The sequence below is a fragment of the Perca fluviatilis genome, chromosome 11, assembly GCF_010015445.1.
Source record: "Perca fluviatilis chromosome 11, GENO_Pfluv_1.0, whole genome shotgun sequence".
Classification (NCBI taxonomy): domain Eukaryota; kingdom Metazoa; phylum Chordata; class Actinopteri; order Perciformes; family Percidae; genus Perca; species Perca fluviatilis.
Window position 1 is genome coordinate 6,651,060 of NC_053122.1, and position 12,604 is coordinate 6,663,663.

Genomic DNA, 12,604 nt, shown 5'->3' on the forward strand with positions numbered 1-12,604 from the left:
CTTCGTTCTTATCCTCCCTCCCCACTCTTCCATTCTCCCTCCTGCTCTTCCCTTTCTTCTGCATCTTTGTCTGTTTCCCTCTCTTTTTCCTCTTCTTCCATTCTCATCTTGCCTCCCTCTTTCCTTGCATCTCCGTCTTCTTCCATCTCGTCCTGTCTTATTTCAAACCTCTTCTTGTACCTCCCTCTTCATGCCTTTTTTTTCTCCTTCCTCTCCGTCCTCTTCCACTTTCTTTCCTTTCTCTTCTCAATGTTTTCCACTCTATCCACCTTCCTCTTCCTTGCTCTTTCCTCCCTCCAGCCTCCTTGTTACCACCCTCCACTTTCCCCCTCTTCCTCTCCTTATTTCCCAACCAAATATCTCCATCCACATCTCCCTCTTCTTTTTTTCTTTTTTTTTTTAATAGAGCTTTATTAAAGTTTTACAAAATACAAGTTATAACTACTATAAACAGTAGGCTACACATCATACCAGAAAAACAAACAGACAAAAATAATTAATAAAACAGTAATAAACTTAACTACAGTAATGAACAAACCAGAGCTAATGTGCAAAATGAGCTAATAAAGTGCATACAGTGCATAGAGTCCTTCATCCTCCCTACTCTATTTTTCTCTCCTCCGTCCCCCGGTATCGACCTCATCGTGGCCTTTTACGGCTGCCTGTACGCCGGCTGCGTGCCGATCACGGTGCGACCGCCACACCCGCAGAACATCGCCACCACGCTGCCCACCGTCAAGATGATCGTGGAGGTAAAAACGCTCTCTTTCAAACCACCTCGACCCCCCCTTCCCCCCCCCCTCTCTCTACGGGCTTGCATTTATGGAAAAAATGTCTTAAAGTCAAAAATATTCAGGAACTAATTAGTCACCATCTCACAGCAAAGACAACGTCGGCAGTATTGACGGCAAAATAGGCTCCAGAATATTTATTTCTGTATTGACAGGTGCAATATTAGAAATATTATTATTTTTTTATTACATTTATATCAAAGAAAATCCCGCACACTGAGCAGTGTTAGAAAAATACAAACAATAATACCTGATTGACACTGAAACGTTGTCATCTTTTTTTTGAAATTATCATTACGCACCTGCCCGACAAAAGAGGAGTGCAAAAAAGTTTTCTTACGTATACCATTTATATCAAAACCTCGAGACTTTCAACCATCACCACGTCATTTATTAATATGTATTCGTGTCAAAATGACATATAAACATCTTTTCCTATTCTATTTTGCCTGGAAACGCTTCCAACACGCTTGCGTGTCGCGTGAAAAGTAGGCGTAGTAGCCCCCATTGACCACATGAGTAGCCCTCAGGCCTGTTCTAAAAATGAAAATCTAATATTGATATTATCTGTTTCCCACCTTGTTAAGTCATTGTTGATCATTATTGTGAGAAATCATTAACATGATCAGTGTCTCCCCATAGATGAGTATAATTAATCATTAATAATCATATATAACTATCATTAATCATTACTAATCATATATAACTATCATTAATCATTAATAATCATATATAACTATCATTAATCATTACTAATCATATATAACTATCATTAATCATTAATAATCATATATAACTATCATTAATCATTACTAATCATATATAACTAAAGGCAAACTGAGCACATTTGTTATTTCAGAAGAGTGTATCAAACTGGTAGCCCTTCCTATGACTCAATACTCATGAAGTAGCTCTCAGTTTAGAAAAGGTTGGTGACCCCTGGTCTAGCCTGTTAACACGGGAGCCGAAATATAAACGGACACGCCACGCAGCCGGTGTGTAGCCGGCCTTAATCTCACAAGCAGTTGAATTGAACGGATTTGTTTCAACGGGGCGATTTAAAGGGAACATAGTCTATCAGACCTATCTGAACAGTGAAGCGTACTCCTCCGCGCTGTTGGATAACACGCGATAGGACGCAATGTGCTGTTTGTTTCAGTGGTCAGCGCTGATGCTCTGTGTCAGATCTAAGTGGTGTGTGTGCTGTGTCGTGCAGGTGAGCCGCTCGGTGTGTGTGATGACCACACAGCTCATCTGTAAACTGCTGAGGTCCAAGGAGGCCTCGGCAGCCGTGGACGTCCGGACCTGGCCCCCCGTCCTGGACACAGGTATACACACACACACACACACACACACACACACACACACACACACACACACACGTACACTGACAGACGCACACACAATCACACGCACCCACTCAATTGCACGCACACACTCACACAAACATACACACACACACACACACACACACACACACTCAATCACTCACTCACTCACTAAAATACGCATACACACACTAACACGCACACACACTCACACAAACATACACACACACACACACACACACACTCAATCACTCACTCACTCACTCACTCACTCACTCACTTACCCACTCAATCACTCACTCACTCACTCACTCACTCACACCCACACACACTAAAATACGCATATACACACACACTAACACACACACACACACTCACACATGCACGCACACACGCACGCACCAACACACACACTAACACACACGCATACACACACACACTAACACAAGCACACTAACACATACACACACTAACACATGCACGCACCAACACACACACACACACACACACACTAACACACACTAACACACACACACACTAATACATACACACACACACATGCGCACACACAAACACGCACACACTCGCACGCAAGCATACACACACACATGTGCGCACACACAAACACGCACACACTCGCACGCAAGCACACACACATTCTCACAAAGATAGATGGATAGATATACAGATTAACTGTGCAAATACTTTGGCGTTATCACTTAAACACAGATAGGTTGTGCGTTCCCTCCGTCAGTCTATTTATAACTATCAAGACAAAAATATTGTTGTTTCGACAAATATTAATTTATTCAAATAGGAAGCTGCTGCACAGTGTCAAAGAGACGACTAGTCCGCCACGTAAAGAAACCGATTAAACTGATAACGCTCACCTTGTTTAACAGACAGAATTAGTGCAGAAATGCCAAAACAATGAGAACAAAAAATGGAGACAAACATAGTAAGAGAAACCCACCATATTAAATAAAAAAAATGTAATAATCCTGATTCAAATGGAAGCGTGTGTGTACTGTACCTGTGTGATGGGACAGAGTTGATTTTCTTTTTAGACGATTTGCCAAAGAAGAAACCTCCTCTGCTGTATAAGCCGTCCAACCCCGACACCCTGGCCTACATGGACTTCAGTGTCTCCACAACTGGCATGCTCGCTGGAGTCAAGGTAAACCACACACACACACACACACACACACACACACACACACACACACACACACACACACACACACACAGTTCAACTGGCGATCAAACAGGGCATTTAAAATACTTCCTGTTCAATTTTTTTACACTACATGGAAGATGCCTATTTTTTAAATTTTCTTTAAAGCCACATTAGCTGGTGGGGCACTCCAAGACTAGATACAAACATGCATGGTTTTTGTAGAAAGAAATCTGAAATAGTATACAACAGAGCACCTTTTATTAAATGTGAGTAATGGCATCACTTTCTAAATCCCGCACTGCAGCTGCTACTTATCGACCGACCTATAGGCCGATACCGCTGAGATAAAATATCGGTCACTATATGTGCCTGAAATATAAGTTTTAGAAACAGCCCAGTACCATGAACTAACAGCAAAGTCAAAATAACACCGGAGCAGCCAGGAGGCGTGTAGTTCTAACAGGCTGGATTCTCTCCGGGCCCTGTGGGTTTGCTTCTGGTGCTTTATCTGAGATGTGCTGCAGCCTCCTGCGAGCCTCTAAAGGATAAGCGAGCAGGGCTAATGGATGGAGAGTTCTTTTAAAGCCAGAGCAGCAAACCCCACGGTTACTGTCCCGGATGCAGCCTCAGAAAGGGACAGCTTTCAAACAACTTAGGGTACGTCCCAGGTTCTTAAATGGCATCCACGTTTCCTTCACTTCCCTTCCTCAATCTGGCGCTGGAGTGGAGCTTTGACCGGCCTTTTATGTGCTGTGATAACGAGGTGAGATCCAGGTGCTCCTCGTTGGAGACCAGCCCAGCCCAGCCAGCTACGCCCTCCGCACTGCCAGGAGAGAAAAGATAAAAAAAAGGGAAGAGGGGAAGAAACAAACCAGCAAACACAGCAAAAGAAAAACGTATCACTGACTACGTTTACATGCACATAATGTTCAGTTTTTTTGCCCTAATTCCAAAAAAGACGATATTCCGACTAAGCTGTTTACATGGCTAATGAAATTGAATGTTCAACTAATATTCCTGTTTACATGCAGCCGTGCGAAATACGATTTTTTCAAAGTTGACCACCGGTGGAGGACTTGTTGGACCGTGTGAACACAGCGTCCCTCTTTCATTCCTTCAACCAGCTTCTTGAAAAGGTCGGCGCATATCCAAAAACCTGCTGATATCCGAGTCTTTGATGATGTTTAATAGTAGCTGTGTTTCTCCTTATCGGCTGGTTGGTTTGTGTACAGCAACCATAGCAACGCACAGAGCTGACCATAAGCTGTAAACAGCCAAGAGGTCGTGAACTGGGGTTAAAAACCCACATTGAGACATATTCCGGATGCGCTGCGTACATGTCCAAATTATGCTTCTAAAACCTGAATAATGCCAGAATATCCCACATGTCTTAATCGGAAAATGCTACATTCAGAAAAAGGCCTTATTCAGAATATCCAACCAGAATATGCTGTTTACATGACCTGTATTCGGAATATTGTCATATTCGGTATAATAGTGGAATATTGGTGTGCATGTAAACGTACTGTTAATGTAGCCTTATTCTCTCCTAGCCACATCAGACTACAGAAATCTTATTTCAGTAACAATGTTGCTAAAGCATCACAGTACAATTTGTCCAAATATTTGGACCGAACACAATAAACAGTAATATGAACATTAACAAAACATTAAGATTGATTTATGTAATTATAATTGCACATTGCAAATTGCAAATTCTATTTTTTTTTTTAATAATTTGATCTAATATGTATTTGTTTCCTGGAAAGCTGTAAAATGGTAACACTTTTACTTGAAGGTATCTACATAAGAGTGTCATGACAATGTCATGAACACATAACACTGTCATGACACATGAACCCTAACCCTAACCCTAACTTCTCATGACAAAAACCGAATGACATTTACTAAAAGAAGCATTATGTCATAAACGTTTATGACTGTTTTATAATGTTTATGACACTCTTATGTAGATACCTTCAAGTAAAGTGTAACCAATAATCCTCCATGTCTGGGCATTGTATCATACTTTGTATGCCACCCAATATTTCTTCTGACAACGTTCACATCGTCAGCGACTGTTGCTTCCTCATTTAGCATAATCACAATAACAACAAACACAAAAGCCTCGTTAACGAGCGCTTTGAGAAACACATACTAATCAGCAAAGAGGAAAAAGCAAGCCAGGAGGAAACAATGCCAGCATATCTGCTCATGTGCTGCTGCTAAATTGCCTGTCCGTAATGTTTAATCAACGTCCTTAATGAGCAAATGTGTCGACGGGCGGACTGTTAACGCTACGGCGGGCAGCGCTGGTGCCAAAACGCAGCGAGGAAAAAAAGCAGGCGGTCAATTCATCTGGTCACTGCTGCACCCAGAGTTTTGTTATGCTAATCAACGCGCTGTGGACTCATTTTTTTTAGTTTATTAATCACTTTTAGCTCCAGCAAAGCAGGAGCGTGTGTCCAAACTTTAGATTTGCTTTGTGTGTGTGAGTCTGAACAACAATATGTATATTATACATTCTCCTTTCTGCTTGAAAAAAATGAAAAGAAGATAAAAGATCACAAAAGCAGTGTTGTAATGTAACAAAGTACAAATACTTAGTTACTGTCCTTTTTGAATTTTGGTCCTTTAACTTGAGGGAAGTGTGCCAGGAAAGTCCTGGATAAATACTTTGAATTTGATGTCTTAAAAGGATGTGGAAACCTTGAATTTTATGCTTTACTATAAGGAAGCCACAATAAAGTTTACTTTTACTTCTAACATGTAAGTGCATTTAATATCAGATAATAACTTTTGATACTGAAGTACAGTGAAGTACAGACTTTTACTTAAGCAATAAATCTAAAAGGTGACTTTAACTTCTACCAAAGTAATTTTCTGGCAAGATACTTGTACTTTTACTCAAGTAGTTCTTTCAAGTACATAATACAAGACTGCACAAAAGGTCACAGACCAGTGAGAATTTCTCCATTTCTTTCCTACACACTAGTAAACTAAAACGTGTTTCTAGAAGCTGCACTGCAGAGAAATATCGCCATGCATGGACGACTGTTTTCTGAGCGCTGTGTGTGTGTGTGTGTGTGTGTGTGTGTGTGTGTGTGTGTGTGCCTTTGCTGTTTTAGATGTCTCACACAGCCACCAGTGCCTTCTGCCGCTCCATCAAGCTGCAGTGTGAGCTTTACCCGTCCAGGGAGGTCGCCATCTGCCTGGACCCGTACTGCGGCCTGGGCTTCGTCCTCTGGTGCCTTTGCAGGTCAGACAAATAAAAAAAAAAAGCTCAATTTAGTGTTATCTTTCAATATATAAGCAATGCAAACTATCTGGTTTAAGTTATTTAGTGCATGTTAAATCAGTCATTTTGTCTCGACACGCGTTGGTTTGGACGTTAGCTTAGCCTGCTACTAGCTAAATTCAGCTTCTTGAATGGCAGCGCCTGTGGCCTTTCACGGCTAACCTCTTTGTTGCCAAATCTACGACTGGTGCTTAAAGGTCCCATATCATGCTAATTTTCAGGTTCATACATGTATTTAGTACTAGAACATGTTTACATAATGTTAAAAAACACTGTATTTTTCTCATACGGTCTGTCTGAATATACCTGTTTTCACCCTCTGTCTGAAATGCTCCGTTTTAGCGCCTGTCTCTTAAAGCCTCGCTCCTGAAAATGCCCAGTCTGCTCTGATTGGTCAGCGTTTCCTGGGGTTCTCTGCGTTTCTGCACCATCATTGCAGCCGGGGACAGACTGTAACGGCACTGTAGAGCCACTTTCGACCAATATATAGTGTAGTTGTGACATCACAACCGTACAGAAGTCCTGACGGCTCGTTTAAAGGAACAGTTTCTGAATACGGGCTGTGTGCTTTTCTCTGTGGATTGAGCGTTTTGATACTTTCACAGTTTTTATAGAGCAACCTCTACCTGCTTTATAATTAAAAAAAGACATGGAAATCTCATTTTTTACTTTATGGGACCTTTAAATACCCATTCTAGTCAGGGAGGGAAGATGCAGAAGAAGGGGGGAAGTCAGGTCAAAGAGGAAGATTTGTTTTGAAGAGCATCTTTACAACTTGTTGTAGATGGAACATACCCAACAGTACTAGCCATGTCTTTTCTCTTGTCTGGTTCCTCTGTGCAGTGTGTACTCAGGTCACCAGTCCATCCTGATTCCTCCGGCCGAGCTGGAGGTGAACCCGGCTCTCTGGCTGTCGGTCGTCAGTCAGTACAAAGTCCGCGACACTTTCTGCTCCTACAGCGTCATGGAGCTCTGCACCAAAGGCCTCGGCCTGCAGACCGAGTCGCTGAAGGTAAAGGGGGCGCTGTGTCTCCAGAAGAGTTTGTGTTGTTCCCTTGATATTTTATGAATTTAAAGAGCCCCTATTATTCTCCTTTTCATCATCATTTGTACTGTTGGGGTCTTCTAGAATAGGTTTTACAGGATTTAAAAAGTATTATGTTTCTCGTACTGCCCGTTGCTGCAGCTCCTGGCTTTCTCAGTCAATGACATCATTAATTGAGGAAACAGGCATGTGGGCGAAGGCGTTTCAGGCAGTTGAGAAAAAGTGTTGCCTGTGGGAGAGAAAGCTCCATTTGGAGTGAAATGGTTTTTTTTTGTACTTTATACATCTAAAATTCAATTCAATTGTACTTATATTTATAACAGGAGTTGTCTCAGGTCTAGACCACACTCTATAATTTACAAAGACCCAACAATTTCCCACGAGCAAGCATTTGGTGCGACAGTAGCCATAGTAGACATATTCATATTCATAATAATTATAGCAGTTGGTGTGATGAACAGTGGCAATTAAAAAGACCAATAAACATTATAGAAATATGACTAGAAATAGTAGTAGTAGCAGTGAAGGGCGTAGCAGGGCGTCAAGCAGGACCATGAAAAAAAAAAGACGCATAATAGGGGCTCTTTGAAGTGGCACGCAAAGCTAAAAGGGAACGGATCACCGATACTAAATGTCCTCTTCTTCCTCTTTGTCCGCTTCAGTCTCGAGGGTTGGACTTGTCTCGGGTGAGGACGTGTGTGGTTGTAGCGGAGGAGCGTCCCAGGATAGCCCTGACGCAGTCCTTCTCCAAACTCTTCAAGGACCTGGGGCTGCACCCTCGAGCCGTCAGCACCTCCTTCGGCTGCCGGGTCAACCTGGCCATCTGCCTGCAGGTCGGTCCGACTTTCCGCTCCTGGTTTTCTCTCGGGGCCTTTGTGGCTTGATTCGAAATAGATATTGTGCACTCGCGTATGAGAAACTAGCTGCTTCATCCAAGCACACCATTTCTTTGAGACATTCAGCTTTCAGGTTCAGCGTCATTCTTCGATTTCAAGCAGATCATTGCTTTTACATCTCTGCTATGATTTGCAACCTTAAGTGGATCAAATCAGGATATTGCCCAAGTTCATATGTACATGTCACAACGTTTTGTTTTCCCCTTTGCTACTAAAGGAATACAAGGATATCTTGTGATCTGCTCTAGATAATTCAGTCATTATCTGTGTATTGCCACGTTTGTATTCAATTTAAAAATTGCTGACCATTTTATAGAATATTAGTGGTCAGATAGAATGAAAAAACAAGCTTTTATAAAGAGTTTTGAAATGTTAATACACATGTTTAACATAATTTATTCAGCAGTGCAATGCTGTCGTGCAGAACAGTGATTTCTAACTGCACGGGATCAATATACACTAACATTGCAGCAAAACGACTAATTATGCAGTGTACTAATGGCGCTTACCCACTGCTAGTATCGGCTCAGCTCGGCTCTACTCGGCCGCGGTGCCCCGTCCTCCTTTTTCCATTGCAGATTTAGTACCGCCTCACGTGTGAGGCCACAGGAAACTGCCGTGACCTAATGCGACACAGAACATCGAAGGTGTGTTGTTTTTGATTCTGTAGCCACAGCCAGAAGACTCATTTAGTTTCAAAAGAAGTATGGCTAAAGTATTTAAAAATGGCGAGTTTGTTCAGGACGCAGATTGGTTGGGGTTAGGCATTTGACCTCTAGTGGTTAAGGTTAGGATAGCCAATTGGTCACGGGATAGGAGCTGTACAAATGGGGTTATGTTACCTTGCGTAAGCACGGACGCCTGGCCAATAAATGCTATTGAAGGGCGGGTCTTGGCGTGGCCATAGTGGGATTCGTAATATCGCGTTCAGGACACCCCCGTCCGTCGCTAGCAATGATGACGCAGTGATTAGTGACGATTCTCTCCGACCAATCGGTAGTCTGCAGGTTTTCATGTCTATCGCCTCAGCGCGCTTGGAACCTCGACTGAGTTCATATTGTTAGCAGGTACCAGGGAGGCGAGTAGAGTCGATGAGAGTCGAGCAGGTACCATGTAAAGGAAAAACGCCATAAATGACTGCTCTGTAATCTAAACAAACCTATTAACTATTTTCCAGCAGCTTTAAATTACTAAAACTAACATTTGTTTGGGCTGGGCGATAATTCAATATGATAATGCATCGTCTTTCAATGGAATTATAGCGTGATGAAGTCATGTACCGAGATATCGTGATATACAATTACGTTGTCTAAATTGATAATAACAAGCACATACTAACTCAATTCCTCGGAAAATCTGTTTTAAAACATTTTGAGGGAATATCATTTGAAGAATTGCAGATTTGTTTTAACATCACACTATTTTTGTGCATACATGTGAACATAGTCAGTATATAGCTGGGAAAACTATTTATATATGTTTTCTCTATAATTTCACTTGAAACTGTTCACCACATTATTGATGATTATATTTTGGGAAAGCACCAGTTGTCAACCCTACAATGTCGTCGCAATATCGATACCGATGTATTTGGTCAAAAATATCGTGATATCTGATTCTACTCCATATCGCCCAGCACTAGTTTTTTTTTTTTTTTCAGTCCTGACAGCTTGTTTTGTTTCTTTGGGTTTTTCCATTTTGACATTTTTTTCTTTTCCTTCCCTCCTCTTTTCTTGTTTTAACCATAACCCCACCCACATATCTCATACTTGGGTTTGTCTCCGCCCTCCCTCCTTACCTCCTTACCTCCTCCTCCGCCCCTCTCTGCTGCTGTAGCCTCACAGGCTGGGAAAGCTTGCTGACCAGGTAGGGAACCACCATCACCCCCCACCCCCACCCCCACCCCCACCCGCCCAAACCACCTCCACCACCTCTGCTTACCAGCACTTCACTCACTCAGCTGGCTTAGATCCAGGTTTTTTAAGGATTATTTTGAGTATAGCGATATCACTTGCGATACATAAACAGTGTACTCGGTTCGGCCGCTTTCAGCATACTGCTAAAATACAACAAATTGGGTGTTGAACTATTGAACAAAAAAAGAAAAGAATGATAGTTTACTGTTTTACACTAAATGTCTTTCACGTTTATTGCGCAAGTTGATATCGCAATGACAATGAAAAACACTAATTCTGAATTAGGAAATTCTTTACAACTTTCTTTTATTGAACTATTGGACATTTCTTTAAACCAATCACAATCTTCTTGGGCGGCACTAAACTCTGGATGCAAAATAGTCTCGGAAAGGAACTTGTTTTGGTGGAACATTTGCACCCTGCAAAAGAAAACGGCACATACAATATTAAATGAAGTTAACTGTTGCTGTTGTTGTACAGTAACGTGAGCTATTTAAATTAGCTGGATACATGGTTGAACCTCATTAACTCTTACCAGTGTATCTCTATGTGTACTTCGTCCACAGCAATCCCACCAATCGGTCCCAAAACGTCCCAGTTAGAGAGAAATGCCCTAAACATATTCTTTGTAAATCTTAACAATCATTACCTAAAAGAACCAAGCAGGCCTGACTTGTTGCATGATCCAAATTTTCTTCAAAACTTTTAAGCGTGTAGCTCGCTAGCTTGAAGTTTGTTGTTGTTTCCCATTGAAAATGGAGTTAGACGACCGCAACACGCATCGTGATTATCCTGGAAATGACGTCGTCGATCCAGACTAACAAAACTTATCGTCAACTTAGCGACTGATTTAAGGAGTTGAAAACACATTTTGTTGTGCCACTCTCTGGGACCCTGGAAATCCAGAGTTCTCTCGAGAGCACAATTTGAATTTGCTCAGCGAAGTCACTCTGGCATTGTGTAATGATGCTCATTAACTATGCCCTGGTAGCCGAGCTGCACCAATCACATCGGTGTATCTGATATAGGCGGGCCAGAGGCGAGGTAAACAGATGACGACAGCGCTGTGGCGTCGAAGTCAACATTGCAAGATGGCTACGGATGAACACCAGTCGTTTGAATGAATCGGTCCTTTGCAAGAAGGATGTTTTTGCTGTTTTGCCGACCGGATACGGCAAGAGTTTAATCTACCAGTTAGCTCCTCTGGTAGCTAAGAGTTTAATCTACCACTTAGCTCCTCTGGTAGCTAAGAGTTTAATCTACCAGTTAGCTCCTCTGGTAGTTAAGAGTTTAATCTACCAGTTAGCTCCTCTGGTAGCTAAGAGTTTAATCTACCACTTAGCTCCTCTGGTAGCTAAGAGTTTAATCTACCAGTTAGCTCCTCTGGTAGTTAAGAGTTTAATCTACCAGTTAGCTCCTCTGGTAGCTAAGAGTTTAATCTACCACTTAGCTCCTCTGGTAGCTAAGAGTTTAATCTACCAGTTAGCTCCTCTGGTAGTTAAGAGTTTAATCTACCAGTTAGCTCCTCTGGTAGCTAAGAGTTTAATCTACCACTTAGCTCCTCTGGTAGCTAAGAGTGTAATCTACCAGTTAGCTCCTCTGGTAGCTAAGAGTTTAATCTACCAGTTAGCTCCTCTGGTAGTTAAGAGTTTAATCTACCAGTTAGCTCCTCTGGAAATTAAGAGTTTAATCTACCAGTTAGCTCCTCTGGTAGCTAAGAGTTTAATCTACCAGTTAGCTCCGCTGGTAGCTAAGAGTTTAATCTACCAGTTACCTTAGCTCCGCTGGTAGCTAAGAGTTTAATCTACCAGTTAGCTCCTCTGGACTAGCTAAGAGTTTAATCTACCAGTTAGCCTCGCTGGGCTAAGAGTTTAATCTACCACTTAGCTCCGCTGGTAGCTAAGAGTTTACTCTACCAGTTAGCTCCGCTGGTAGCTAAGAGTTTAATCTACCAGTTAGCTCCGCTGGTAGCTAAGAGTTTAATCTACCAGTTAGCTCCTCTGGTAGCTAAGAGTTTATTAACAGTTAGTCTCGCTGGTAGCTAAGAGTTTAATCTACCAGTTAGCTCCGCTGGTAGCTAAGAGTTTATCTACCAGTTAGCTCCGCTGGTAGCTAAGAGTTTATCTACCAGTTAGCTCCTCTGGTAGCTAAGA

At 42.0% G+C, this 12,604-nt stretch overlaps 1 protein-coding gene across 1 annotated transcript in view; it reads left to right on the forward strand.

Annotated features, from left to right (window-relative positions):
- LOC120568552 (disco-interacting protein 2 homolog C) overlaps positions 1-12,604 on the forward strand; it is a 107,477-nt gene that overhangs the window by 76,264 nt on the left and 18,609 nt on the right. Inside the window, exons 21-27 of the mRNA XM_039816134.1 lie at positions 630-752; positions 2,008-2,119; positions 3,187-3,296; positions 6,425-6,555; positions 7,438-7,606; positions 8,302-8,472; positions 10,372-10,401. Coding sequence (XP_039672068.1) covers positions 630-752; positions 2,008-2,119; positions 3,187-3,296; positions 6,425-6,555; positions 7,438-7,606; positions 8,302-8,472; positions 10,372-10,401 — 846 coding nt within the window. The remainder of the gene's footprint in view (positions 1-629; positions 753-2,007; positions 2,120-3,186; positions 3,297-6,424; positions 6,556-7,437; positions 7,607-8,301; positions 8,473-10,371; positions 10,402-12,604) is intronic.